Source organism: Miniopterus natalensis, chromosome 1 (genome assembly GCF_054644295.1).
Source record: "Miniopterus natalensis isolate mMinNat1 chromosome 1, mMinNat1.hap1, whole genome shotgun sequence".
Taxonomy (NCBI): Eukaryota; Metazoa; Chordata; class Mammalia; order Chiroptera; family Miniopteridae; genus Miniopterus; species Miniopterus natalensis.
The window spans coordinates 174,845,363-174,873,262 of NC_142081.1; the positions used below are offsets into that span (position 1 = coordinate 174,845,363).

Sequence of the window (27,900 nt, forward strand, 5' to 3'; positions counted from 1 at the left end):
TGTTTAACCTTTAAGACTTAGTATCTTTATCTATAGCTCTTTTATTTTATCTCAATGTGACATGTGAAAATAAACAATATCCTGTAATAAAAATTTTTAATCTTTAGTAGACAGATACTACTTAAATTACTAAAGTACTAGAGCAGAGAGGTGACTTGTTAAGTTATAATTTTACAATTGAGATAATACTTGTTTGTACTAAATGTAATTTAGTTTTGCCTTATTGAAGTGCATTAAAAATAAACTGGTGGTCATGCTCCTTTTTTTCTCTATATGTGTTTCTCTTTGGCAAGGTGAGGACTATCTCCAGAACATTGAGAATGCTTCTTTAGTTTGGTGATGATCATACTTGTTAGGTGTAAATGAATTGATAATGTTTTACTCTGGGTTTTTTTTTCTGCCATTGACTATTCTTTAGGAAGTAATTTATATTTTAGTAGAGATATTTTAATGTAATCATGTCCATTTTAAAGGTGAGGCAGTTTGATTTAGTGAGGTTTATAAACATAAAAATCTTTGCGAATAAATAATGGTCATATTGGTAATCTTGCTATTCATTTTGAATATTTTTTAATTGAGTGATTTTTAAATACAGTTAATACATTTTATTAACTATTTCTAAGAGCTGCAGAAGTACTTTGTTTTAATGGGATATATAAATTTTATAACTACTGTATAGAAATGTTAGACTTCTGTACTTACGTGTTTTATTTCCTTGCAATTTGTCAGGCTGGCCCAGAATGCCTTCAGTGTGAAGAAGGGTGCTCTAAATCACGGCCAGTGGGTTGTCCCCATCCATGTGTTTTGCCATGTCACCCTGGAGAATGCCCTCCTTGTATTCAGATGCTTAGAATAAAATGTCACTGCAAGATCACAACCTTATATGTGGAATGTAGGTAAGTAATCTGAAGAAATATTCTTGTTCTACTAAAATTATTTTAATTGATTTTTTTTTTTTTGTAATTCAGAACCCTTTATATGTAGTTTACTGTGAGGAATATTTTTCACTGGTGGTCCTTATAGCCTAGAACCTTGGATTTTTCCCTAGAGACCTATAAGAATTGTAGACTGCTTCACCTTGTAGATACTTTACCCCTTTTCAACAAGGGCAATTCTGATTTTTTCCATTTGGGAATTCTATAGAAGATTTTGTTAGGGAAAAAAAATTGTATCACTGCTTTTAAAAAGAATAGGAGAAGCACTCCTATAACATATTGTTCAAATAACAGAGTCAAACTAGAATTCCCTTGGATCAAAAATTTATTTGCACATAATTACTTAGGTGTAACTTTTAAATTACAGATTTAAAAGGTAGAGTTTTGTTTGTTACAAATGTTGCTGTTATGGCATTTATCATACTCGTTCAGCTCCATTTCATCCAAGTCTATAAAGTGGGCTTCTTGTAAGTATATTTTACTCAAGTTAAATTTGGGAATGTAACTTTATTTCTGATTTTTTTGAGCATAAACACTTTTTGAAAAATGCCTGCCATTATTATCTTAAATTTGTTTTTGTCACATTCTAGATTCATGCTCTGTTAAATTGTAAAAGTCAAAATTATTTTGTTGAAATTTTAAAAATAAAATATTATAATTTTTAGCTTTAGACATTTTGTAGGGGGAGTTAAGAGGGCACTTTTGCTTTATTAATGGGTGATACTGACAAAAGGGGATTGTTTTCTCTGGCCTTGCAGGGTCCTGAATTTCCCCCTCTTACTTTTCTCTTCATCGTGTAGTCTTTAAAAGGTGCCTTTCCCTTTTTACCTTCTGTTCGTGGCTCCTTGATTGTTGTGCACTTTTTCAAGTCTCTTCCCTGTAGTTGGTGCTCTGATTACCAAGACTTTTTTAGTACTTTTACACTTAGGGTTGTCTTTCTTTTTCTGGAGTGATATTAGCTCCCTCTCTTTTCTGTTCAGTTTTTCCAGAACTTCACTGGCTTCTTGAAAAGATTTCCTATGGGAGCTTGAGAAATAGCTCTGCTAGGAATGATATTTACTTTTCTACTTTCAGGTAATTTGAAGTTTGTAGACATTTCTGTTTCTAATTATGCCAAAGTCTTGGGATTTGAGTGATTTTGTTATTAATGGGCTGAAGGGTTTTTTGGAGGGATGTGTGGATACATTTGATTGAAGTGGTTTCCATTATCTCAGCTATCCAGAGTTCATCTTCCCCTTTCTTGAATACATATTTAAAATACATGTTTTTATACAATTCTTTAGTCTTAGTATTTTGATAATTTTATTTGCTTTAATTTAGTGAATTATTTCATGTCATCTTTTCCTTGTAGTCCTTCTCTGCTTCATGTATATTTCTTCTGTAGAAATTAAATGTAAAAGATACAGACCTTGAAAAGTAGGTAATTTTTCTAATTATAGAGTAACAGGAAAAAAATGATTTTAACCCTTAGGTTCACAGATGAACACCATACTTGTAAGAATGAAAATATTCAATGTTTAGTAAAGCTAGCATATAAACTTTGTTATATTAAGTGAAATTTTGCCAAGAAAATTGCCTATGTTAGAGTACAATTATAGCTGATTTGATATAAATATTAAGATTTCAGTTTTGACATTAGTGAGGCTAACCTTATGGTATATTTTGGCAATTACATCTAGTAAAGGGAAATAAAAAAGGAAGGAAAAGAAACAAAGAAAAGGAGAAGAAAGTAGCAGGGAAGAGAAAGTGAGATAGGTATAATAGGGATTTTTAGATTGTCACTAGTGAGATAGGTATAATAGGGATTTTTAGATTGTCACTAGTTACTGACTCATGCAGTATCTCTTGTGGTTCTGTTCAACTACCTGTTAGGAAGTGGGTTTATTCCTGGTGTTTATGACTATTTCTGAATTACCTACTGAGTCATATAAAAGCACGGACTGATCTAAAGTGATCTAATGAACATGAATCAATTTCTAACATTAATAGCTTATCCAAAAACAACTGAAAGCCCTTTCTAATAAGCTTACTGCATTTCCCACTGAATAGCCTAAATTTCTTTATTTGAAGTAACATATCAAATGACTAGTTTTTAATCTTTTATGTAAAGGCTTTAAGCAGAATTATAATTGTGAGTAATGATCTACCTATAGGGAACTTTTAAAGAGAGACCAGGTACAGAAGATACTTCATGCATGTTTTGTGCTTCCTTCTTGCAGTGATTGCCCTTTTGGAATTTGATTTGTTGGTAGTTGATGAAGGGCTGGAAGGTTTGATTTATCAGAACAGTAAAGTAATTGGAAGATAATTGTTACAGAAAAAGACACAATTAAAATATTTCTCAAGAAAAAAATAAGATAATTTTATAAGCATGTTTGAAATTGTGAGTTTTTTGAAAATATGCTATGAAATGAACTTAAATGTCACCAAATCTCCTATATTTAGGAAAATGACCACAGCTGATGTAAATGAAAAGAACCTCCTCAGTTGTTGCAAAAATCAGTGTCCTAAAGAGGTAAGCTTTAATAGAACCTTTTAAGTTGTATTTTTTGGGCACTGTATCTCTTGGATTTTCTCTTTTCTTTTTTGGACACCCTATTTCAGGTCTTTTTTGGACCCACTAAAAATGTGGGTCCAGAAAGAAAAACATGATGTCTGTAAAAATGTAATACATATGATTAGGGGGTAGATGCACATCTCTTTATGAAATTTGAGGAATATTAGGACTAGGAATTACCCTTTGAAGATTTTTTTTTAAAAGTAGTTTTAAAGATAGCCTCTAAACTTTATGCAATAAGGTATCACCTAATGCTAACCTCCCATAATATGATTCAGGCGTAAAATATAAATAGATCAAGAACTGTATGGGCCTTAGGCAGTTAAAGAGTAAATTTGTAGTAGGTTATTTAAAAAAGACAGATGTGTGTGTGAACTTTAAAGCTCATTATTATTTTGAATTAATTCGTATAAAGCATTCATGTATAAAGTTTTGTTTTTAAAGATTTGGATGTTTGTATATACATTGTATTTAAACTAAAAGTATAAAAAGTGGCTCCAAAAAATTATTCAGAGTAAAATAGTAAACGTTCACTTTTGATTTATCCTGGCAATAATTTGAGAAACCAAGGTTATCCGTCTGTATTTCGCCAGTCCAAAAGTGAGGATTCTCCTTTTTGTTGTTGTTGCAGGTTGGACACTGGCAGTTATTTGATTTGCAAAGGTGGATGTTTATAAAGGAAGCCTTTTGACTTATAGATGTACTAATAGTACCTCTTTTCTTTTAATTCTTGGTCAGGAAGAGATGCCAACAATTAGTCTCTTTGACTAAATAAAATAAATCAGTGCATGGTATGCCATTTTGTTAACAGTATTTTCTTTTAACTAAAACTTTGGACACTTTTTATGGATTTTTGTTAAAGGACTAGAGCCTGACAGTTTCAGAATTTATGTAAGGTTATAAAATAGATCATTTCAAGCATTAAATGATCATTTTAATAATCCTGTCTTTGTTAATATAAATAAAACTAGAGGCATGGGATATTTCAAATTTAATTTTCTGAATTTTTCAAATCCTGAGTTTTTCTTGTTAAAATAAATTTTCTCCTGTCCAAATTCAGATTTCTGGTAATAAATAGTTGAGAATGATTTATTTTTTATCTGGAACAGTAACTTGGTATGATATTAGTTAGAAATAAGGTAACTTAATTCAGCAATTGCGGATTTGCAACTAGCATTGTCTTGACTGTGGTAATCTGTAATGACATTTGCTAGTTCTAGATGAGTGGACACTGTTGATTTAAAAATTTGTATCTATGCTCATCATTTTGGATTCTAGGCCATTCTGGAGCCCCTCTTCCATTCTAGAGTCTCCTTGGGCTTTCTTGAAAAATATGTTCTTAGGCTGGGAACAACTCAAATGGCTCTTCTAGTTTGGAAAAACCTAGGAGTGGACAAGTGAGTTTCAGCACATCTAATAGAACTCATTCCAGGTTATAGCCTCTTGACAGTGGTTAGGCTACAGGAATGGCTCTCAAACTCTAGTGTGCATCAGAATCACTTCAGGGGCTTGCTAAAACATACTGATGGGTCCCACCCCTGGGTTTCTCATTTTGCAGGCCTCTTACCTAATGGTGATACCAGTGGGCTACAGAATCAGGTCATACTTAGGATCAGCCAAGAATCTGTCACTTTAGCCTTCGTGCTAGACGCCTTGTACTAGGTTAAGGTGTGGGGTTCTGATCAATTCTGGTCAGTTCCTATTTACTTTACTCTCCCCTTCCCAGACGGTAGGGCCGGTAGGGCCGTCACAGCACTCTGTATTTAATTCCCGGTGCACATATTATGCAGTTGATAACTGAATGAGATAGCCCTCTCAAGCTCTATTACTTCTCTGATAGTACTTTTGTCTTCTGGACGGTTGCATTAGGTTTGAATTTAACTAAAAGAAAATTTAAAGATCCCATTAAGAACTTCACCTTTAAACTGTGACCCACATATACATTTCTACTTTAAAAATATTTCTGATTTTGGTTTTATTATTACCACACAAGCTTTTCTACTTTTTACTTGGGCAAATTATTTAGCCTCTCTGTAACTCAGATTGTTCACCTATAAAATAGAAGCAATAATAATACCCACTGCAGAGTGTTGTCTGAGTATTAAATGAGTTAATAACACGTAAAGGTCTTAATGTGTGGTAAGTGCTAGCTATAGTGATGATGGTAAATGTATTTATCCACAAACAATATTGTTCTGCAAGCCTTCTTTAATTATCTTTAAAGGGAGCTTTTTAAGTTACTGGCATTAAAGTGGAACATTTTGGACTGGACAGTATTGGTTATTGATAAGCCATTTGATAAGACTTACCAATGAGCTAGCAGAATGGTTTCGGGTAGAAGGAAACCATCCCACTTTGAGTGGAAAGGGTAGGGCATCTCATCTTTAAATGGGTGTCAAGGTTGGACGTTTTAGAAACCTTTTGCTCTGAAATCCGTAATGAAGGTACAGTCATATATTGTGTGTTCTAATCAGTTTTCTTTGTGACTGCTTTTCAGCTCTTTTAGAATATAGCCTGGCTTTTGAAATAATACTTGCACAGCTAACAGGGAAATAGTCATGTGATTGGATTATAGGTAAAGTTAATTGAGGAAAAAGTTGAAAAATTAGCTGATTATCCAGGATTGATTGACCCTATTGTGATGGACCCTTCTTAAAATAGGTGTTGTGAGGAAGGGGAAGTAGAGTATGACTAAAATATAAACATGTAACTGCTTTATTTTGGTTTTATTTTAGCTTCCTTGTGGTCATAGATGCAAAGAGATGTGCCATCCTGGTGAATGCCCTTTTAATTGCAACCAGAAGGTGAAACTTAGATGTCCTTGTAAAAGAATAAGAAAGGTAAATATTTTAAGTTATTGAAAGTAGTTTGTTTGTTTTTTTAATATATCTTTATTGATTTCAGAGAGAGGAAAGGAGTGGGAGAGAGAGAGAGAGAGAAACATCAATAATGAGAGAGTCATTGATCGGCCGCCTCCTGCACGCCCCCGACTGAGGATCGAGCCCACAACCTGAGCATGTGCCCTTACCGGGAATCGAACCCCGATCACCTGGATCCTAGGTCGATGCTCAGCCGCTGAGCCATGCCCTGCTGGGCGAAAATAGTTTTCTATGTACGTTATTTTTGTCTGTGTTTGGTAGTTCTTTGGCTTCATTTTTTTTGCCTTTTAATTTTAAGGTCTTATTTCTTAGACTCTTTTTATTATTATCCCATCTATTTTTGTAAATGCTTATTTTAAAAATCATCTTTGTTTGGCTAAAATTTAGTTTTCTGCAGTTTAATAGTAAAAGGTTATTTTATGTTGGAACAAAGTTCAGTGTCCTTTTTTGGATAGAATCAGCGCTCTCTACACTTGTCTTTGTGCAAGGAATACATGTGAATAATAAAGTGAATTTCATGGTTTAAGAAATGGTCTAGAATTAACCTTTGTTGCTCTTATGAAACTTCTTTTGCTATCAGTATTATGTTTTGAAAATGTTGCCTTAAAAAGACCTCACATGCACAACCTTATAAAATTATAAAATGCAAATCTGGAGAGAACTCATTTTAATATAAAATAATGGTAACTGGAGTAAGAGGGCAAAAATTAATGATCGGAAAGCTTGATGGCAACAAATTACATAATGTTCAGCAAAACTCATGAAGGAAGAGTCTGAATTCTCAGATGTCAGTGGCTGAATGGTCTTTTTCCAGTTCTCCTTTTCCTTGACTTTCCTGTTGACACTGCTGACTCCTTTGAAGCTTTCTTTCTTGACCTCTGATTTTTCCCTACCTTGGTTTTAGTTGTGACTTCCTTTTGTCTTCATATTTCTATGGTTATTTCCTAAAGTTAGGCTCCTTTTCTTTAAATTTGCTCTTTTATTTATCCAACAAATATTTATTGAGAATCTTTTGTTTTTATTGAGGGTCTTTTCATTTATTTTCACAGCTCCTACTATCATTATCTGGGGTAGATAGGGTAGATAACTTCTGAATTTAAATTTATAGGTTGACCTCTTCTGGAGTTGAATTTCCTAAGTTTTAGGTATTTAAGTTGGACCACTTTTACATGAAAATCAACACTTAGTCAAGCCACTTTTAATCTGGGCTGTCTCTCAAGTCTTCTCTCAAATGTCATGTTACTGTCCAAGTTCAGTTTGCCACCCATTAGAACTTTGGCAACAGCTTGTTCTTGGACTTTCACAACAGCTTTATAATGGATTTCCTTGCCTCTAATCATAGTACTTCTATATATGTCCTTTATTGGTTCTTCATCCATAATGAGGAAAAAAATATCATTTTATAAGAAACACATACATATACACAGACTTGACATACAAGAGAATCTATGATATTACCATTGCCTGCTTGTCCAGTCTCATCCTGTAGTAGTCGTCTCTGTGAATCTAGTACTTAAGCACCCTAACATTTATTCTGCACTCCCCTTTACTCTGTGAACATGTGTGTGTGTGTGTGTGTGTGTGTGTGTGTGTGTTCCTTCTTTGTAAAATACAATGTATTTTTCTGTCCTTTACTACTTTGCTCACAAGAATCCTGCTAATACTCAGTGTAAGCATTTCCTTGTTTGGGAAGATCTTCCTCCCTGACTCCCTTGGGAAGACTTAGGTGCTCCTTCCTCTCTGCTTTCTTTGTAGTGGGTTCTAGAGAGTTTTCTCAAGAGCTTTGTGATTCTGCACATCTGTAACCTTGTGTCTTCATCTGTGAAGTAGAGTTTATACATAGATTGATTGAAAGGAATAAAAGAGGTAATGCTTATAAAGCATTTATCCCAATGACTGCTATGTTTCATAACATGGGAATATGTTTAATGATTAAAACATAGCCGTAGCTACTAATAGTAGCTGCTATCATTATTATTAGTCTCGCACTTATTATTATGCTCTTTTTCTTATTATGTCCCCTTTCCCTACCAACACTTGGCAGGTAATAGGCACTCTATAAGTACCTTTTGAGTGAGAAAAGATAAAATCATTTTTTCAGGTTTATAGACTTAATGTCCACAAACACACACATTTACTTTTGTTTCTAATGTTTGTTCATGATATTTTTTCTTTTTTTTGGACTATCCTTGGAGAACAGGACTTTATCACCAACATCAACCAAAAATGAAGAACTAAAGAGGCAGGGTGGAAACTCTCTAAGTAATAAAATTCCATTCTGTAAAGTGCTTTCACTAGAGTATATGCACTTTATTCATAGGAATTGGTGATCTTATTTCTTAACTCTGGTAGATTTGAACTAAAAACTAGAGTGTGAGAGTGTGATGACAGAGGAAAAATTTATATAAATAAATAAATACCTTTAGAGCAAAAGTCGCATCTGGCAGCAAGAAATAGGGATAAATAAAAGATCCACAAAATCAAAGTCTAAGAGTATGTAAAATAAGGACCACTTAATTTATTATAGCATAGTACACAAATTGATCATAGTATTGATATCAAGTCATCCAGAAAAGAGTAGATTAGTGTTTTTATTTCATTAAGGAGGCAGTGAAGTTTAAATGCAAACTTTAGAATGATTTTCATTTAAACTTACTAAAGGTTTACTAGTTGAGGGGAAAATTTGTAGCTCTTTAGAAGACTCTCTAGAATTGCACCAAATTGGTAGCCACTAGCCACATATGGCTATTCAAGTTTGAATTTTAATGAATTAACATTAATAATATTAAGCATTAATTTCCTCTTTCACTAACCACATTTTGAGTGCTCAGTAGCTGTATGTGATTAGTGCTACTCTATTGGGTAGTGCAGATTTAGAATATTTCCAGCATCTCAGAAAGCTGTTTGATGGCACTGTTCTGGAACCTTTTATTACCTGGAAGCTTTAGAAGATTAACAAGAAACAATAAAGAAAAACTGAAGTTTTCTCAGTAAATGGATGATTTTAATTTTATGGTATTTGATTTTTTTTAATTAAGAGAAAATAAAAAGTAATCACTCTTTGAACCAAGAAATTTGATACTTGCAACCATATCATTATTAAATTTTAATGAACATGACTGTTAAATAATTTGCATAACCTTAAGCTGTTAGGGAAATTTTGCTTTCTTTTGGCGTATAGTTAGGACTTTGAGGGAAAAATCTTAAAATCTGAAATGTAAAAATTTTCATAGGAATTGCAGTGCAACAAAGTACGTGAAAATCAGATCTCAATAGAATGTGACTCAACATGCAAAGAAATGAAGAGGAAAGCCTCTGAGGTAATGTCATGTTAAATACTTTTAAAGTGCTGATGGCCTTTGCCAGTTTATTTTGTGCATTTCTTTAAGTGCTTATTATGAATGACTTGAAACCTCATCTTTTTTGCTTTTGTAAGTAAAGCCTGGTTTTATAGGACTACTTTGAATCCTCAGGTGTGCTTTTTATTGTGTAGCATGCACTAGATTTTCCATTCTCTGAACCAGTTAGAGAATGTGCTCTGGGACATGGTCTTTCATCTTAATGTTAGTGTAAGCCTCCTGAAAATTAGGTTAAAATAACAAAAATAAGGCTTTAGGATTCTTTGCTGTATTAAGAGAAAATAAAAAGTAATCACTCTGTTTCCCTCACTCAACCCATTCAATTAATAAATTGTTGATTTTATTTGAAACTAAGGTTTCCTTCAAAACATTTGAAGTAAATGGTCAATTTTAACTCTAGAAAGAAAGTGGTGTTTAATAATTTTGATCATAGCTTCTTAGTATGGTTACTCAAGAGAAAAACCCCATTTTAAAAGCGTTTCAGTTTACACTACTGTAGCTCTTTGAATTGTGATCTAATATCTGTCAGAGTTATTAAATCGAAGTGTTTACATAAGGTATAACATTCCACCTCTCCTCATCCCCAGGCTGGTAGACGGTACCTTGATAACACTTTTCATCATAATATTTGCATTTCTTTAAATAATTTCCAATATAAAGCTTCCAAAAGTTGTTAGGGGTTAGTGGAGCCTCAGTGAGAAGATGTTAAAATTCTATATAAAATTTGACAGTTATAATGTTACTTTACTTTTAAATGTCTAAAAACAGATAAAAGAAGCAGAAGCTAAAGCTGCTCTTGAAGAGGAAAAACGAAGACAACAGGTAACTGAACAAAACACCCAGATTTGTGTTTCTTTGCATCACTGATAGTTTTTATTCAAACACAAAGTATATTCCAGGTATAAACTAGGGGTTAATCAACTCTATTCTGGATTGAGATATAGTTCATACAGTAAAGTAAGCCATTCACTTACTTTAATCCAGGTACACTGTACCTCTGAAGAAGCACAGGATCTCATATATACCCTTATATTTTATATATTCCCAATTTACTTCCTTGCCAATTTCATCCATTCTCCAGCCATAGAGTTTTAACTTCTCTTTTGGTTTGGGGATAGGGGTTGGGGTGGAGTGATGTTCATGTTAAAGCATTTCCTGGAGCCCATGTCTTCACTCATCTAAAATTATTTGAGTTCTGTTATACTGAATTATAGAGTATAACAGATAATTGCTGTTTACTAACCAAAACATTGGTTTTAATAATATATTTTCCTATTTCCCCATTAGACTCTTAAAAGCAGGCTTATTACCTGTTCTTTGTTATTACCTAGATAACAAGTACATTCCTGATAACTTCTATTTGTTCAAATACTATATTGACCATATACTCCAAAGAGTGGTTTATCTTTCTTATAGTGACATGTAATTATTTGTTAATTTGCATTTTGAGATGCTTTATACTTAGCAAGGAGGGTATAGTATTTGTTAAAATGCTGCTTTTATGAATGAGGAAATTAAAACTTTCATGATTTGAGGTGAGGGGGAGGACATTAGAAATAATTTATGTGGCAAATAAAGGTGAGCCAAAATGACCTCTGATATTTTATGGCTCTATAAAGTTGATTTGCCTAATATCCCAAAATAAGTTGTCAGAGGTTGTACAGTAAAACGTGTTTGCTGAACTCCTGGGAGATTAAATTATTAACAATAATTTAGAGTTTCCCTCACTTTTTTATAAACCTTTATGGATAGTGATTTTAAATACATTCTCTATTTACTGACTTTTTAAATAGAATATGTAGAACATAATTTAAACTATATGTATTGTCTGTGGGTCATCATTAAAGCATTGATTATTTTATTGTCCAGTGTTTCTCACGTCTGGGTGCTTTTAATATATTTTGACCTTTTTCTATATGTCAACAACCACCTGACCATACTCTGACAACTTGGTTCATTGAAGAATGTCACTTTTGATTAAATTAAGTATATGATTAGGTCTTCTTCAAATGTAGTTTATAGACAATAATGGCTGTATTAACTGAATTTTATATTTCTATTAATAAACATTTATAGAATCTTGCATGTATATTACATATATATATTAGTTACCTATCAAGTTTTAGTTAATAACAGTATATGTTACATTATCATGTATTAAAATTTAGTAAGTTCTTAACAGTAAGATAAAAGTCCACATTTTATAATGAGGGCCATCGTTATCCTTTTTTTTAGAACAAGTTTTTGTATAATTCTACTTTCTAAAAATATTCATTTGATTTAAAGCATGAAGCATTTTTCTCCCGAAGAAATTTTATCTAGGATTTTAAATGTATTCGATCAAGAGAACAGTTTCTGGTGGCTTTTTTTCTCTTTACTCACTTGAATTTCTTCCACACAAGTCATTAAAGTTATTTACCCACATTGTAAGAAACTAGAGTTAGTTTCACTGGACACCTCTTAGCACTTGCTAGAAGCTGTATGTTATAGTCTCAGTAGATTAATGGTGTTGAAGTATAAAACTAACGTCTATATTTTAGGGCACCCTGATTTAATCATTTCTATATTTAGTATCAAAAAGTCAGGCCTACAGTCTGAAATGCTCTTCTCTTACTCCCCAGTCCCCTCACTGCTTTCTTAAGCTCTGAATTTGTGGAATACAATTAGTAGTAGAGAGTTTTTTTAAAAAAATCAAATCAGTATATTTATTACATACCATTACTATTAAAACATTTCCCAGATTGATTTATTTTCATCTAAGTGTAAGATTTCAAATTAATGTATGCATTGGGTTTAATAAAAGTGATACTGTTTTGATTTAGGCTGAACTAGAGGCTTTCGAAAACAGACTGAAGGGTCGTCGGAAGAAGAACAGGAAAAGAGATGAAGTGGCAGTTGAGCTAACGCTGTGGCAGAAGTATAAATCTCACCTCCTTCCAGTGTGTGCGGTTGCGGTGTTAGTGATTGCATGGTACATAGCCCAGGGTGCGGATTAAAAGTTTTTGATGTTAATATACCTCAGATTGGACTTAGGTACATTGTTAAATTTGGAATATTAGGAAATGTATATTATACATGATATATATTCACATTCATCTCTCTGTTCTCTTCCAGCTGTTGTTAGAAGGGTAGAATGTTAAGCTTTATCTTAATTAACATGAAAAGTGGCAGTATAACATGTTTGATATTAAAAGCATGACTGAAATTATAAAATATTTCATAAGGCATAGTTAGTGGCAAGGTAACATGTTAGTTCATTGTGCTTCCTTGTATTAACATAGTTGTTTCATTTACTATTTCAAACCAACATTTTTTTTCCAAAATTAAGATGAAACTGAGCCACATGTGCAGTAAGAGGAATATTTCATAATGTTCTGGTTACTTATTAGAAGGTACTTTTCTTCATCATGTAACTGTACTTAGAAAAAAAATTCTCTAAAATACCTCATAAATTGTAACATGGAGTTATATTAGATTCCAGAAATTGGTTTATCAGTTATTGAAATAAATTTTTATGTATTGTGTTCCTTAGAGGAAAATATAATTATTTTCAAAATGTTCCAGGCTAGATTCCTCACATGTGGCTGGCTCTTTCTAGTGTAAGAAGCTTTCAACCGAAGTTGCCATGTTTTGTAAAACTTGTATGTGTCTTTTCAAAGTAATAAAAAAAGAAAAAAACTAGTATTTATGAGCACTATGTGCTGAGCACAGGGCTTATGAGCTTTATGTACTTTATTCTCATTTTTTCTTACCACAGTACTATAAGTAGATTTTATCTGGAAATAATCAGTTCTTATGAAAACAAGATGATAGAGAAATATCTGTAAGCCAAATCTGTAAGTCATTTTAAATGGTTTTGTTATTTAATTTTTGTATGATTAATATTTTCATTAAAGTTTTTCATACCATATTTGTAATTTAGAATATTTACTATTATCTAAAATATTCAGGAGCCTAGGTTTAGGCTACAGGTATTAGTATCAATGTATAAAAAAAATCTCAAAATTTGATGCAAAACATAGTAATTGATAGATAGTGAAAAGTGGTAGAAATATGTTTTAAACAGAAGTACAAAGAAGGATTTTTAAATTATGCTAAATTATCTCAGGTTTTTTTAAAAAAATGTGTTGTTTAATCAAATACTAGCTGGTGTCTAAAATTAAAGGGCACTCATTCCTTTTTTATGGGCTTTGTGTTTTGATTTTAGTTTTTGTTTTTTTTAACTTTCCCAGTGATAGAGTTACTGAGTTGGTGTTTCACAAGCTCTAAATTAGAGCCCTCAAGTCATCACCTTACTCTGCTCTAAAATGAATATTAAAGCACACGAACAACTACCTGGGTCTACCTGGGAAGCTGTTTTCACATATGTCAGAATCTTGGCCTATTAAACAAGCCTGAAGCCTAGTTCATGTCTTTTTGTTGGGCTTCTGATCTTGCAAATTTGTGGGAAAGTATTTAGTGAGCAGAGGAAGGATATTGAATGAATGACAAATTAAGCTGCTGTTTTTTATTTGCTTGGCTATTATCTCAGAGCTTAATTTACCCATCATACAACTATTCAACAGATGGGTTTCCTCTGTGACAGATATTTTCTAGGTACTAGAGATAGCAGTGATCCTTCTCTTGGGGAGCTGCTACAGGAGTGGAAAACATTTTAAAAAATGAATATAATGTCATTGTGATAAGTGGTATTAAAAAATAAGAGAAAAGTTACAGAAAGCGGGGAAAGGGGGGGGTGGGTGAAAGGGCACTAGCTACTTTAGATTGGGCAAGTCCCTCTGGGTTGGGTTCATTTCAGCTGTGACCTGAATGATCTTCACTTGAAGATCTGAGGGGAAAGTCTTTGAGGGAGAGAAAGCATCAAGTACAAAGTCCCTAAGTTGGAGAGATGCTTGGCATGGCTGAGCAACAGAAGGGCCGGTATGGCTGGAGCTAGAGAATGAGAGGGAGAGAGAATCTAGTGCCAATTCATATAGTGCTTAATAGACCATGGTAAGGACTTGGGACTTTTCTAGTCACAGTAGGCAACATTGGAAGGTTTTAAATGGGGAATTTAAAGATGGTTGGCTGCTGTGTGGAGAAAAGACTAAGGGAGCAGTTGTAAAAGCAGGTGAGTTTTTTAAAAAACCTAAAAAGAGATGAGTTGGCAAGCAGTCCAGGCTGGAGGTGCTGGTGGTACTCAGATTCAAAGATACATGCTTCTGGTTCCCATGGTTCCCTGTTGCCCAGAGTGAGTGGCATGAGGATGCTGCAGAAACCACTGCACGATGACCAGAAGGGAAATTAATGAAACTGAGTTTTTTAAGGTCAAAATGAAGTTAAATTTGGCCTAAGTACTTACAGTAATTTGTACTGAGGGAAATAAAGCAATACATGTCCTTTTTGCTTCTATCTGAACCTATTGGAGAAGGCATGGAAAAAGTTTTCAAATAGCCAGTAAGAACAGATAAAATTGTGACTGATGGCCTTAATTTCCTATTTACTTTTTGTCATTATAGAAGTTTATTAGCTTACTGTTTGAAATTTGTGGAATGTTTATATTTAAATCTTTAAAGTTTTTCAGTTTGAACACTTAGGGATTGGCCAACACCCAGTTTTTGTATTTCAATTAATTTCACTATTCAAGTCTAAATTAAATTCAGATAATCCCAAATGAATTGGTATGTGCTTTGCTGAAATTGCCAAAGGAGCTTTATTGAACAAAAACATTGAAAATGTGCTTTTTGCAAAGAAGTCTGGTGCTTGAACTTCATGGCATGAGTGTTAAATCTTTTAAACACAGGTAAGTATCTGTGGTAGTGTTTAAAGATGACCTCTAAGAACCTTTTAGCTCTGTATGTTATTTCAGATAACTGAGGTGACTCCTCCAGTTGTTATGTTTGCGCCTCCTGAGACAGATGTCTAAGGTCAGAAGCTAGAGTTGACGTAAGGTAGCTAATGTCTCTTGTCTGGTCTGTGCAAGTTGCCCTCTTACTTGAATGGCAGCGTTTAGACATCCGTAAGCCTTGGACCTTAGGGGTCTGCCTGTGAGGTTGATGAGCTTCGTAGAGGGTGGAAGAAGCAGAGTAATGATTACTGCCTCCTAGAAGAGACGTGAATTTGAGGGATTGGAGGAGCTAGGAACCCCTCTGTTCCCTAGAAACTTTTAAGGGACAAGAGAAACCAGGTGTCCATCTGGGAAGCCATTTTCGTGTATTTCAGAATCGTGGTCTATTGAGCAAGTTTAAGCCTATTGTTTACTGAGCTTCCGTTCTCCCTTAGTTTTCTTTCCAGTTACTCTGGGGGCTTGTATTTAAATGGTGCTGTGAAGAATTACCCATCTGCAGGATGAAATTCCACAGTTCAGATTCATTTAGTTAAAATGCCTCTAGAGAGACATTCCCTAACTACCCTTATCACCCTCATCTGGCTATATTCTATCTTCTTACAATATTTTCTCCTCATAGCTTTAAACAGGACCTGTCCTTGTATCATGTATTTGTTTACTGACTCTTTCGCTGGACTGTAGCTCCCTGAGGGCAGGAGTGCAGTTGTGTTATTGCTGAACTCCAGTGGGGGACCATCCCTGGCCACGTAGTGGGTGCTGGTGCTGGTGTCCTAGGGCTGCCATAACAGCTCAGAAGTTCAAAATCAAAGTGTCAGCAGGGTTGGTTCCTTCTGGAGACCGGGACACACACACACACACACACACACACACACACACCACACACACACACACACACACACACACACCACACACACACACACACCCACACCCACACACACACCACACACACACACACCACACACACACCCACACCCACACACACACCCACACACACACACACACACACGACGGGACCTGGGACCTGTTTCTGCCTTTCTTCTAGCTTCTGGTTGTGGGTGTCAGTCCCTAGACGCATCACTCCAGTCTCACCTCCATTTTCACATGTCTCTGTGTGCCCTTTCCTGTCTCAGAAAGACCCTCTCTGTGCATAGGGCTCACCCTATTTTGGTATCATCACATTTTAGTTAATTACATCTGCAAAGACCCTATTTCCAAATAAGGAAGCTTACATTCTTAGGTTCCCGGTGGACATTTATTTGAGGAGAGACACTATTCAACCCACTATAGTGCTCAGTAACTATTTGATGGATGAATGAGTGATTCACAGTGTAATTCTAGGCTGTAAACTCCTTGGGCATTTTTCATTGCTATCTTAATAATGGTACTACAGAAGGTAGGGGTTAAGAGGTTAGTTTAGTTCCAGATTGCCTGGGTTTGCTTTCCGGTTCTGCCATTTTCTAGTTGTGAGATCTTGGGCAGTTATTTATTAACTTCTGTAAGCCTCCATTTCCTCTTCTATAAAGCAGTAGCAAGGAGAAATTACAATGTCCAGTAAGTGTTAGCTAATATTATGTGCTTGCAACTATTTTAAAACACTACATATTCAATTAATCCCCATAATAGCCTATGAGGTGGGTATATTATTATTCTTACTTTACAATAGAGGAAACTGGGTTTGTTTCAAGAATTCAAAACTGAGAAAATATGTGTCATTTTGTGAAGTGCCTGGCACATAGTGCTGAGAAATTCTTAGCAATAATAATATAGATAAATGTGACTTAATCTCATAACTTCAGGACTTCTCTTACAAATTTATTCATAATCACGAAAGAAAATTGTTGTGAAATGAAGCACCTCAGTTTTTGCTCATGGGATCATTGTCATTGAGGGGTTACTATTCCTGGGAAGAGTAGCAGGATGGTGGCTAATGGTAGGAGCACTTGGGCAATCAAATTATAGTATGGAGCCCCAGTGCTGGGGAAAACTAGCATTGGGGGTGTGAGGGTGCTAAAAATACAATTCCTTTGAAATTTGTTATGGGCTTGTTCTTATTACCTTCTTTCCCATGACTACTATGGTATATTAGAGTAGGGGATTGATATCCCAGAAATATTATATACAGCAAACAGAATGTCTGCATGGGCTCCTTTTACCATGTTTTAGTGTCCTGGAATATATTACTTCAGATATTTTGTTTTCACTTTTAATTAAACTCATCTCCCTGCAACAGGTAAACGTCCAATTTACTTGTTTCTTGCTTTGTTCTTTAATTTAAAAATAAATTTAAATGCTTTGCATTTTTAGATCTCAGCTAAAAAATATCACATTCTAAGTCTTTAAAGCCAGTCCCACATTATTTGTAGGTATTTTCCACAGTTTATAGATTTGCTTTTACACCATCCATGCAGTAATCCATGCAGTTCTCAGAAGAACAGTATAGTTGTGGGACAGAGTGGGAGCCTTCTCCCGTCTCTCTCAAATTCAGGTTTTAGCTACTTTGATTTTGTAGTTCCTGCAGCACCTCCACCAGAGGGCAGAACGTGGAAGAGAAACCAGGTGAAATAGAAATTTATACTTGGCTTCAGATGCCTGTAGAAACCCTGAGAATTGAATCCAACCCTCATTTTATAAACAGCTAATTGTGGCCCAGGAAGATTGATGATTTATTTGCTCAAGGTAGAGCTGGCAGATAGTCGCCAGGCTCTTGATATTTGCAGGCCGGTGTCCCTGTGGTGATGACCTGTGAAGAGGCAATATCTTAGCAAGAACACAGCCCTGAAAGGACACTTCCCCTGGAGAATCCCAGCTCAGCACTTGCTAGCTGTGTCAACTCAGGCTGGAACTTCTGACTCCCTGAATCTTTTTCATTTCTAGAATAATAATAGTATACCTACCTCATAAAGTGGTTGCTAGAACTAAAAGAGAATACATGTAAAGTGTTTAATACAAAGCCTGACACTAAGAGTTTAATTTTTGTGAATTATGGTAAACTTGTCAGGTATCGGATTTCGAATATGATGTTTGGAACACTGATGGAATATACACATGCACTATTTTCTACTTTCTCATCATTTCAGAAACAAAATGGTGCAAATATGCCTCTCCCCCCTACACATTATAATATTCAAAGACAGGTGTCTGATACGTATTTTGTTGACTATGCATGGCCGCCTGCAGAATGATGGAGACGGATTTATTCAATAATCTCATGAGTAATTTTTGCAGTTTCCATTACATCGTGACTAAAGCTGGATGAAAAAACATTTCGAAGAAAAACGCAATGTAGTTTTTTTTTCTTTTTCTGCCAAACATTAGACAACTCTTATCTACCTGCAGCGCCCCCCTTCCCCGCCTGGGGAGGAGGGGCTTCTAGTGAGTGCAGAAGGGCCCTGGGTGGCTGGGCGCTCCGCGGGAAACCTCCAGCCCGGTTTCTGGCAGCAGGCGAGGTCCCCCTCGCCCCTGCAGCCTCAGTGACGTCTAAGGCCGTCTTGCAAAAGCAGTTTCTTCACTGAACTATAAGAGAAGGTAAGTTCCGTTTGCTTAATGCAAATAATGCTCGCCGTAGAAATGCTAAACCTTTTTAAAGATAAATTTGGCCTTTAATTGCCAGTACTTACGGCTATTTTGATTTGTACTTGGCTGTGCCCTGGCTAAAAGGGAAAGGTCTAGGATGTGATAAGGGGGTTTCGGAGAGCCCCGAAGTAACTTTTGCTCCCAATTACTCTGCCTCCTACAGCCAGACTTGCAGGTCTGGTCTTTTTCGCGCTGCCGTCACAAGGTTTAAGTTGGGGGGGGGGGGGGGGGGCGGGGGCGGGGCAGCATTTCACTCAGCTCCGAGACCCACCCTGAAGAATAACTTCTGAGCGCAGAGAGGTGGGGTAGCGGAGGATCTGCCATTTGGGCTTCTATGGGTGGGGCCCGGAGACCGGAACGGGAGGGAGCGGTCCGCGGGTGGGGTCTGCCCAGCAGACAAAATGTGGGGGCCCCGTCCCTTGAAGTTCACCTTGTCTCTTCCTGAGCGGGGAGCACGGCATCCGTGGTTCTCTCCCAGGGGCACGCGAAGGGGAGGAAAGCAGCCGGGATAAGAGAGGACAGGAAAGAGCGCGGCATGTTCTCCGCCAAGCAGCCCTCCGCCTTCGCCCGGGACGAGCGCTACTGCCCCGCCGGGGCGCGCGAGCGGGTAAGACCCGAGTGGCTCTGCGGGCAGCCGGTCGGCGACCTCGCAGCCCGGGCGCACTCAGGGCTGGCCCCTCCTGCCCGACCCTCCTCCCCTTAGTTGCCGCCGCCTCGCCCCTCCGTGGGCGAGCAGTCCCAGCGCCTCGCTCAGCGTCCCGCCGCCAGTCCCAGGGCGCGCGCGCAGCGTTTCCGTCCGTGCGGAGCGCGGCGGCCCGAGGCCCCTTGCTCCCCAGCGGGACGAGCCGCGCGTGGCGCAGACGCCCCACCCTGCGCCGGGAGGGCTCGGGAGCGGCGGGGAGCAGCCCCTCGGGGGTCCGGGGCTTCCTCCCCGCACCTGTGCAGCCGGCTCCACGCCCGCGCTGCGGCCTCGCCTGCCCCGGACCTACGCCTCCTCCAGCCATGGCGCGTGCCTCGGGCTTGTCCGTGTTAGAACCGGGAATGGCGCTCGGTTTTCCTACAACCAGCTGGTGCCCCGAGATCGCTGGACCATTCTGAGGGTTGGCAACTCAGCACGGGTGGCACTGCAGGGAGCTGGAAACTCCCGCGTGCCCGCGCGCAAACTGTCTCCCGCGCTTCCCCGCCGGGGCACACGTGCGGCCGCCGCGGCCGGGGTTCCCAGCTGCTCCGGGTCTGTGGGCTCCGATTCTGTCCTAGGAAAGGACAGCCTCGTTCGTGAGAGGAAAGGTAGGGAGTATTGCCACGGATGGCCCCCACCGCCCGGAGTGCCCAGGAAGCGGCTCTGATTTGTAGCTGCCCTCCTTCGGTGTCAGGAAGGCCCCTGCGGCGCCAAGTCAGGTACCGGGGACCGCTCTGTGCCGCCAGGACCGAGGGCTGCGCGGGCGGGAGGGAGATGGTGTGAGGGAGCCTGCCGGGACTCATCCCCCAACTCCTGGACGGGCGCGGCGCCTAGTGCCGCCCGCCGGGGCCGGTGGGTGGCGGTGCAGGCGCTTTTTGCGCCGCTGGCGGCCCCTGGGACGCCGCGCTGAGCGCAGGGCCGGGAGCTGTGCGGGGCAGCGGCGGTTGGCGGCCGGGCATCCCCAGGGAACCTGTCCCAGCAATTCGCTAAGTGAGGCTTTCCTTCCGCGGGAAGCTTCTGAAAACTGTGCACTCCGAGGACCAACTCCTGCCGGACAACCTGCATGACTACTGTGTGCACAGCTGTAGTTTGTGGGGGTTTTCCTTTTGTACTGATGGAAGCCAAACTTTGTAAAGGAATGTCTGACTGCCCCCGAAAGGGAGTGAAGTCAGGGCTTACTGGGGAGCATTGGCCAAAGACAGGCATTGAGCCGAAGGTGTTGAAGTTAAAGATGACGCAGAACATTAATTTTGGGCATGTTCCAGAGAGAGTAAGAAGGAACAATATGTTTTTTAAAGTTACAAAATCAATTCTTCTCACAGTCACAGCATTCACCAGCTTGTTTGTATTATTTGGTGCCAATAGTTTTGTTGTATGAAATGATGCTAAAAATCAGCCCTGGAAACCAGGTTCCTGGGGGTAGAGGCGTCAGATGTCTGCATGGACACGTGTGCATCTGGGCTGAGCAGTCAGGTTTTCCATAGAATCCCTTCCACTGAGAGTCGCTATCACTAGGATGAACTACTCGTAGAGTTATTTGGGTGTAGAATCTCATAAACCTCAAAACCTCAAGATGCTGGAAAGCTTTACTTAGGGGAACAGGGCTCCTCCCAGAAGGTTCCTTGCAGGATAGGATTACAGCCCAATGATGAAGGACTCCGTTAACCTTCCAGGAGGTTAAAGAGACAAGGATTGCTTTATTAAGCTCACCAAGTGTATTTCCAGGCATAGTGAAACTCTTATGAACGATGCAAAATTAATCACACCAGGACCTTCCCCTTAATACTGCAGAAATCTGAGTTGCAATAGCTCAGAAGACATTCTGCCTTCAGCACAGACCAGCTGGGCTCTTGGGCAGGGAGGGCCGTATTTCCACCGGACTTCATCTGGATTTAGGCACTTGCTGACTGAATGGCCCAGGGTTGCCCTTCTCTATCGTTGGGGACAAACGGGGTTGCAGGAGATGCCTAGCCGCATGGAATATCCAGAGAATTAGCCTCGCCACTCTCAGAAACCTGGCCTTCCAAATCTCCGTGTCATTGGTGAGGCACTCTGTTCGTCATCTCCTGCTTTCCCTTCCCTCCAGCCTCCCTCCACACGCGGGCCTGCGGCCTGAGCGTTTCTGAGTGTCTCCGCTGCGGGGGAACGGGAGCTCCCTGACCACTAGGAAGGCTGTGACAGAGGATTTCTGCTGAATGTTTCCGGGGGAGAAAGGCTTCTTGACGGTGCCCCTTCTGCCTTAGTCGGTTAGTCAGCAAGTATGCAATCATGCGTCCTGTTGGCACCGCCGTTCTTGGCACTCCACTTTGTCTGAGCAGGTGGGAAATGGGGCTGGTCGGCTGAAGGACACTGCCCTGTGTAGAAAACTAGACCCACACTGAGCACTCAAGGACCCCCCCCCCCCCGACTTACCTACTCAGACAGATGCACACACCTAGACACACTTTTGTGTTTGGAGTGTTCAGAGAGGGTGGGGATGGAGGAAATCACAAGAGTGAAAGGTGCCGTAGATGACGTGCCTTGGTGGATAGAGTATGGATTTTGGTGGCAAAGCTAAATCCAAATCTCTTAAAAGCTGCAAGGCCCTGAGCAAGTCAGATAATCTTCTTGAGCTTTGATTTCTTTATTCGGCCAATGTGGGTGATACTACTGACCATCTGTAAGGACACTGAGAGGATTACGGAAATACTTATGTCCCGGGAATACTGTATATAACAGTAGTACCTTCTGTGAAGGCTCCCTAACCTGTTTGTCATTATGGAGCTGGTCCCACGTCAGACAGAATGAGTCTCCCAGGCCTCCCTCCGCAGCCAGCCCTCTGTGATTCTAGAGCTGTGCTGTCCCGTAGAGTAGCTGCTAGCCACATAAGATTATTGAAATTAATCACAATGAAATCTAATTAAAAATTTGGTTCTTCAGCCTCACTAGTCACATTTGAAGTGCTCAATGGCCACACGGACCGGTGGTCACTGTATTAGTGTAGACAGAACATCTCCTTCATTGCAGCACCTCCTCTTAGAGCTTTCTTTTGCCCGAGCAATAATTTAACGAGACTCCCAGATGACAAAAGTTTCCTGTCCAGCACCTCCCTGTGCTTCTTTTACAAATGCTGAGGCATTCGTTGAATGGTAAACGGCTGGATTCGTTTATAAATCAGCCAACAAGTGTGTATTAGTCACAAAATCCTTGGGAATTCTCCCCTCAACCTTGATGATTCTTGCTAACTTTTGGATCTTTTCCCTTCACAGTGAGCTTTATGGCTGATGGGTTTCCCGGGTTTAGGAACACTGACATAACAGAGGGAGGTGCTTGTCTTCCCCGTGTACCCTTATGTGTTGTACAGTTTCTCACAAGAAAGACAGGAGAATACAAGGCTCAGTGTTTGGATCAAAATTTACCGAGGGTTCGGTTTCTTTAGATTCGAAACTCGTACCACCTCGCTCCATAGGACCCCTTCCTGAACTTATCACCATTTGGCAGACTATATATTTTACTTCTTAACTCTGGCTGTTTTGTGTCTCCTACTCTAGATAGAAGCTCCGTGGAGGCAGAGATTTTTCTGTTTTTGTTCATTGCTAGAGAGCGTCTGGGGCATAGTTGGTATTTATGAACGATGTGTGAATGAATGACTATGCTGAAGTATATTTGGAACTGGCTAAGAAAAATAGACACTGTATTAGCTCCCTAGAGCTGCTGTAACAAATTACCACAGGCTGGGTGGCTTAAAACAACAGCAATTTATTTGCTCACAGTTTTGTAGGCTACAAGTCCAAAATCAAAATGGCAACAGTGCCATGTCCCTTGAAGACTCTAGGGAAGGATCCCCCCCCAGCCTCCTGCAAATCCGTGGCATCCTTTGCAAGGCTTGTAGCTGCACAGTCCAATCTCTGCCCTCTTAGTTACATCTCCCCTTTCCTGTTCCACGTGTTCTTCCTCCTTATAAAGATACCAGTCGTATTGGATTTAGGGCTCACTCTACTCCAGTATGACCTCATCCTAACAAAGTACAAAGGCAAAGACTATTTCCAAATCAAGTCACATTCTGAGGTTCTGGTGGACATGAATTTTGGGGACAGTGTTGAAGCCGGTACAGATGCATAGATAGGATCCTTTCTCCGGCCTCCATTCCTTACCCCTAGGGCTTTATTCTGTTTCCGGGGCTTTGCTACATCTGCTTGAGAGAAGTACAGTCCATGATGTTAATTATTTTTACAGACAGTCGCCATGCAGGTTGGCAGATTATGTGTGCTTTCCACGTGGGTGTGGAGTGCAATGGATGCTCACCTTTGGATTGCTGGATCTGTGCCTGTCCTGAGCCTGTCACTGTCCCCAGCCCTGTCTCCAGTCTCTGCTTCTCTCTCTTTGCTCAAAAAGAGCCACCGTTGTGCTAGAGCACTGGCTTTCTGTCTGCCTTACCCCCGAGCATTCTGCAGCACTGTTTGCTCCGCGCAGAGCTCAGCTGGAGGGTACCCCTAAATTCTGTTTTCCTCTCAGCCAAATGCTGGCTGTTACCCCCTTCAGCTCACCTTGCAGCAGCTGTTTGAATATTCTCCTACGGTTCTATCTGTCCAAACCATCGGAGTGGATGGCGACAAGCGCAGTGTCAGTGTCTGATAGGACCAGAGTAGCTGGTGGTCCTGCAGGTGACCCAGCTTGCCCTTCAGTCTCAGTGTTGAAACTCAGCAGCTCAAGAGGGGAAGGGCCAGCCAGGCAGTCAGCTTAGGAGTAGGGCAGAAAATATAGGGGGAGTTCCAAAAACCATTTTGGTGCCACTAGTTTGTGCTTAGCTCAGGGCCTCTTCGAGCCTTTAGGCTGACAGCACTTGAGGAGTACCTGTTTCCAGCACTTGGCAGAGTTGTAAAGAAAAGTCCTTGCGCAGCTACGAAAATAACTGATGTCAGTCTGTCCACGAACATGCTGCTGGTGTCACCGCAGCATAATAAAGGTTGATAGCACCTCCAAATCTCAATCTGGGGCCCCATGAACTCTGTGAGTTGGAAAAAATTTCTATGAACAGTTCAGTGTGACTTTTTCTAGCGCGGGCACCATAACACCCCAAGAGGTTAAGAGCCATGTGCGAGTCCCAAATAACTTCGACTGATGAGAATTCAACAGCGCAGGCCGGACAAAAAGGAGGATTAGATTCCTCCATTCATTCAGCAAACCTTTAGGTGCCAGGCACAGTTCTAGGTACTTGGGATCCACCAGCAAATAAAGATTTATGCACAGTGGGAAGCTCAGTTCCTAACTACGTGATAATCACTATGTCAGGAGAGGACTGGTGCAGTAGCACAAGCCACTGGCTGTCATTCTTCTCAGTGCCCTGGCGTGAGAGCACAGAGAAGAGAAGGGACTCTGCTGCTAGTTTCAGAACCCAGTGACTTTTATACGTGTCAGTCCTGCAGCGCCAAGACTCACCCTGCACGTGAGGATCTGTGCCTTTTGTCATCTAACCTCAGGCCAATTAGTTCATCTGGTCCTCATCAGATGAACCTGACCTGTCTCTGGAAAAACTGACTGTGTGGGATTTACTGGCAGGAGCTATGCAGGTCTCCAGTGTGGCACTTTCCTAAGGATTTTCAAGGATTATTGCGACTGTACCTGACTTCCCCCCCCCGTGTGCCTGTTTCAGAGCCTCGTAATGCAGGAGAGATGCCACTCTTTCTAGTGCAGTTTGGAAATCAAAGCTGGGTGGTTTTACTTAATATTTCTCTGTGACCTTTTAAAACAATTTGGTCCCAGTCAAACACCAGGAGAAGTGGGAGTTCCAGTCTTTATCTGATGGGAAATTCCTATGAGACTTTACGAAAGCAGTTAACACTTTTGATCCTGGTTTCCTCATGTGTAAAATGAGGTAGTTGGACTAGACACCCTCCCAGGGCCTCCCTGGTAGCTATATTTGAAAAGCAAAAAGAAACAGAGAAGTGTGATTTTAATAATTTATTTAATTCAACATATCTAACATTTTATCATTTTAGTATGGGATGAGTATGAAAATTATTAGTGAAATATTTTACTTTCCTTTTTTTCATACTAAGTCTTTTTTTTTAATCCTTACCTGAGGATAATTTTTTCCATTGCTTTTCAGAGAGAGAGTGGAAGGGGAGGGGGGAGGAACATCCATGTGAGAGACACATCAATTGGTTGCCTCTGGCAGGCGCCCTGACCAGAGCCCAGGATCGAGCCTGCGATTGAGGTATGTGCCCTTGGCTGGAACCCGCGACCCTTCAGTCGGCGGCCTGACACTCTAGTCACTGAGCCAAACCAGCTAGGGCCATGCTAAGTCTTTACACTCCAATACTCTTGTAGCACGTTTCAGTTCAGATGAGTCACATTGCAAGTGCTCAATAATCACTGTGGCTCGAGTCTACCACGTTACACAGTATAGGGTCACCAGGCGTGTAGCATTTGAATAACGGTCCCCCAAATATATCCCCATCCTAATCCCCGAGACCTGTAAGTGCCACCTTAATTGGCAAAAGGGACTTTGCACCTGTGGTTGGTTAAGGCTTTTGAGATGGGGCGATTATCCCGGGTGATCTGTGAGGGTGTGATGTGATCACAGTGTCCTCATAAGAGGGAGGCAGGAGGGTGGGAGTCAGAGGAGAAGGTAATAAGATGAAGGTGCAGAGATGGGAGAGATGTGCTCTGAAGAGGCAGGATGGGCCGCCAGCCGAGGGAAGCAGATAGGCAGCCATCGGAAGCTGAAAAAGGCAAGGAAACAGATTCTCCCTCAGAGCACTCGGAAGGAAGCAGCTCTGAGCACAGCTTGACTCTGCCCAGTGCAACCGATTTCAGACTTCTCACCTCCAGAATTCCAAGAGAATGGGTTTGTGTTGTAAGCCACTGTGGCAATTTGTTATAGCAGCCATGGGAAACTAATACATTACTAATACTCTAATAGTAACATCATTTTCAAGATATTCTTCATCCCCCCTTTTTAAAAATATGTCTTTATTGATTTCAGAGAGAGGAAGAGAGAGAGAGAGAGAGAGAAACATCAATGATGAGCGAGGGTCATTGATTGGCTGCCTCCTGCATGTCCCCTGACCAGGAATCGAACCAAGATCTCCTGGATCATAGGTCGATGCTCAACTGCTGAGCTGTGGCGGCTGGGCCCGAGACCCTTTTGAGAAGGCATTCCCCTGGCCACGTGGTAGACAGTTGCAGATGGCTTCGTCTCGGCTTGGCCGAGGGCACCCGGGTACACTCAGTCCTTCCTAGGGCTGGTGTGCACTGCCGCCCCCTCCCTGAGCACCCGGGGCTGTTTCTTACACTGACTCGACTGTAGCCTTTGGTAGCAAACACTTGGTATCTTATCACTACCCTTGAAGATGAACAGGAGTGAAAGGTTTTTCACGTTAGGGAACAACACAGGAGAAAACAATGGCTTAGAAAGTTACTGTCTCCCTTTACTATCTGCTCAATATTTTTGTAACTCTAAAAATGTGCTAAATATAATGTCTATTAATTTAAAAATGTACTGCCATGTGGGTTTGGTAGGGATAAAGTTGAACTCTTTATACCTTTATCTATGAATGTTAGTGAATATGTGGTTAGGCCAGTAATTCTCAGAGTTTACTGTGTGTGAGAATCACCTGGAGAGCCTGATACACCACAGATGGCTGGGGCCCTCTGCCAGAATTTCTAACTTGTAGGTCTGGGGTGGGGCCCAAGAATTTGCATCTCTAACCGGTTCCAGGTGACGCTGATGCAGCAGGCAGGCAGGCTGGCAGGTAGGCAAGTAGGTGTGGGAGAGCCCCTCCAAACCCCAGGTTCGCAAGAGGAACTCCCAGGCCTCGCCTCCACCTGCGCAGGGAAAGACCTTCAGGCCTCCATTCCCTCCCCCACCGGGGACACCGAGTCCTGTTCCAGCAATAAGCTCTGAGGGACTTCAGAGTCAGCACCACTCCTCTTGCTTGGCTCTGTTTTGTGTCTCCCACCCTGAGGTCTAAAGTAGATGACAATCCGGAGATCCCCAAGTCTCAGCTAAAAATATCTCATTTGCCACAGGCCAGCTGACTTCTCAGATTTCCCAGCTGGAGTGAGTCCCCCAGATCTGGAGCTGCCCCAGTGGAAAGTCAACCAGCA

The 27,900-nt window shown here is 40.1% G+C and overlaps 2 protein-coding genes across 2 annotated transcripts in view; both read left to right on the plus strand.

Annotated features, from left to right (window-relative positions):
• Positions 1–13,640, plus strand: part of NFXL1 (nuclear transcription factor, X-box binding like 1) — a 48,734-nt gene extending 35,094 nt beyond the window's left edge. Inside the window, exons 17-22 of the mRNA XM_087827577.1 lie at positions 730–896; positions 3,381–3,450; positions 6,228–6,332; positions 9,605–9,691; positions 10,499–10,552; positions 12,553–13,640. Of these exons, the coding sequence (XP_087683703.1) occupies positions 730–896; positions 3,381–3,450; positions 6,228–6,332; positions 9,605–9,691; positions 10,499–10,552; positions 12,553–12,726 (657 nt within the window). The 3' untranslated portion in view covers positions 12,727–13,640. The remainder of the gene's footprint in view (positions 1–729; positions 897–3,380; positions 3,451–6,227; positions 6,333–9,604; positions 9,692–10,498; positions 10,553–12,552) is intronic.
• A 5,992-nt stretch (positions 13,641–19,632) lies between these two features.
• CORIN (corin, serine peptidase) overlaps positions 19,633–27,900 on the plus strand; it is a 178,767-nt gene continuing 170,499 nt past the window's right edge. Inside the window, exon 1 of the mRNA XM_087827585.1 lies at positions 19,633–19,737. Within this exon, the coding sequence (XP_087683711.1) occupies positions 19,666–19,737 (72 nt within the window). The 5' untranslated portion in view covers positions 19,633–19,665. The remainder of the gene's footprint in view (positions 19,738–27,900) is intronic.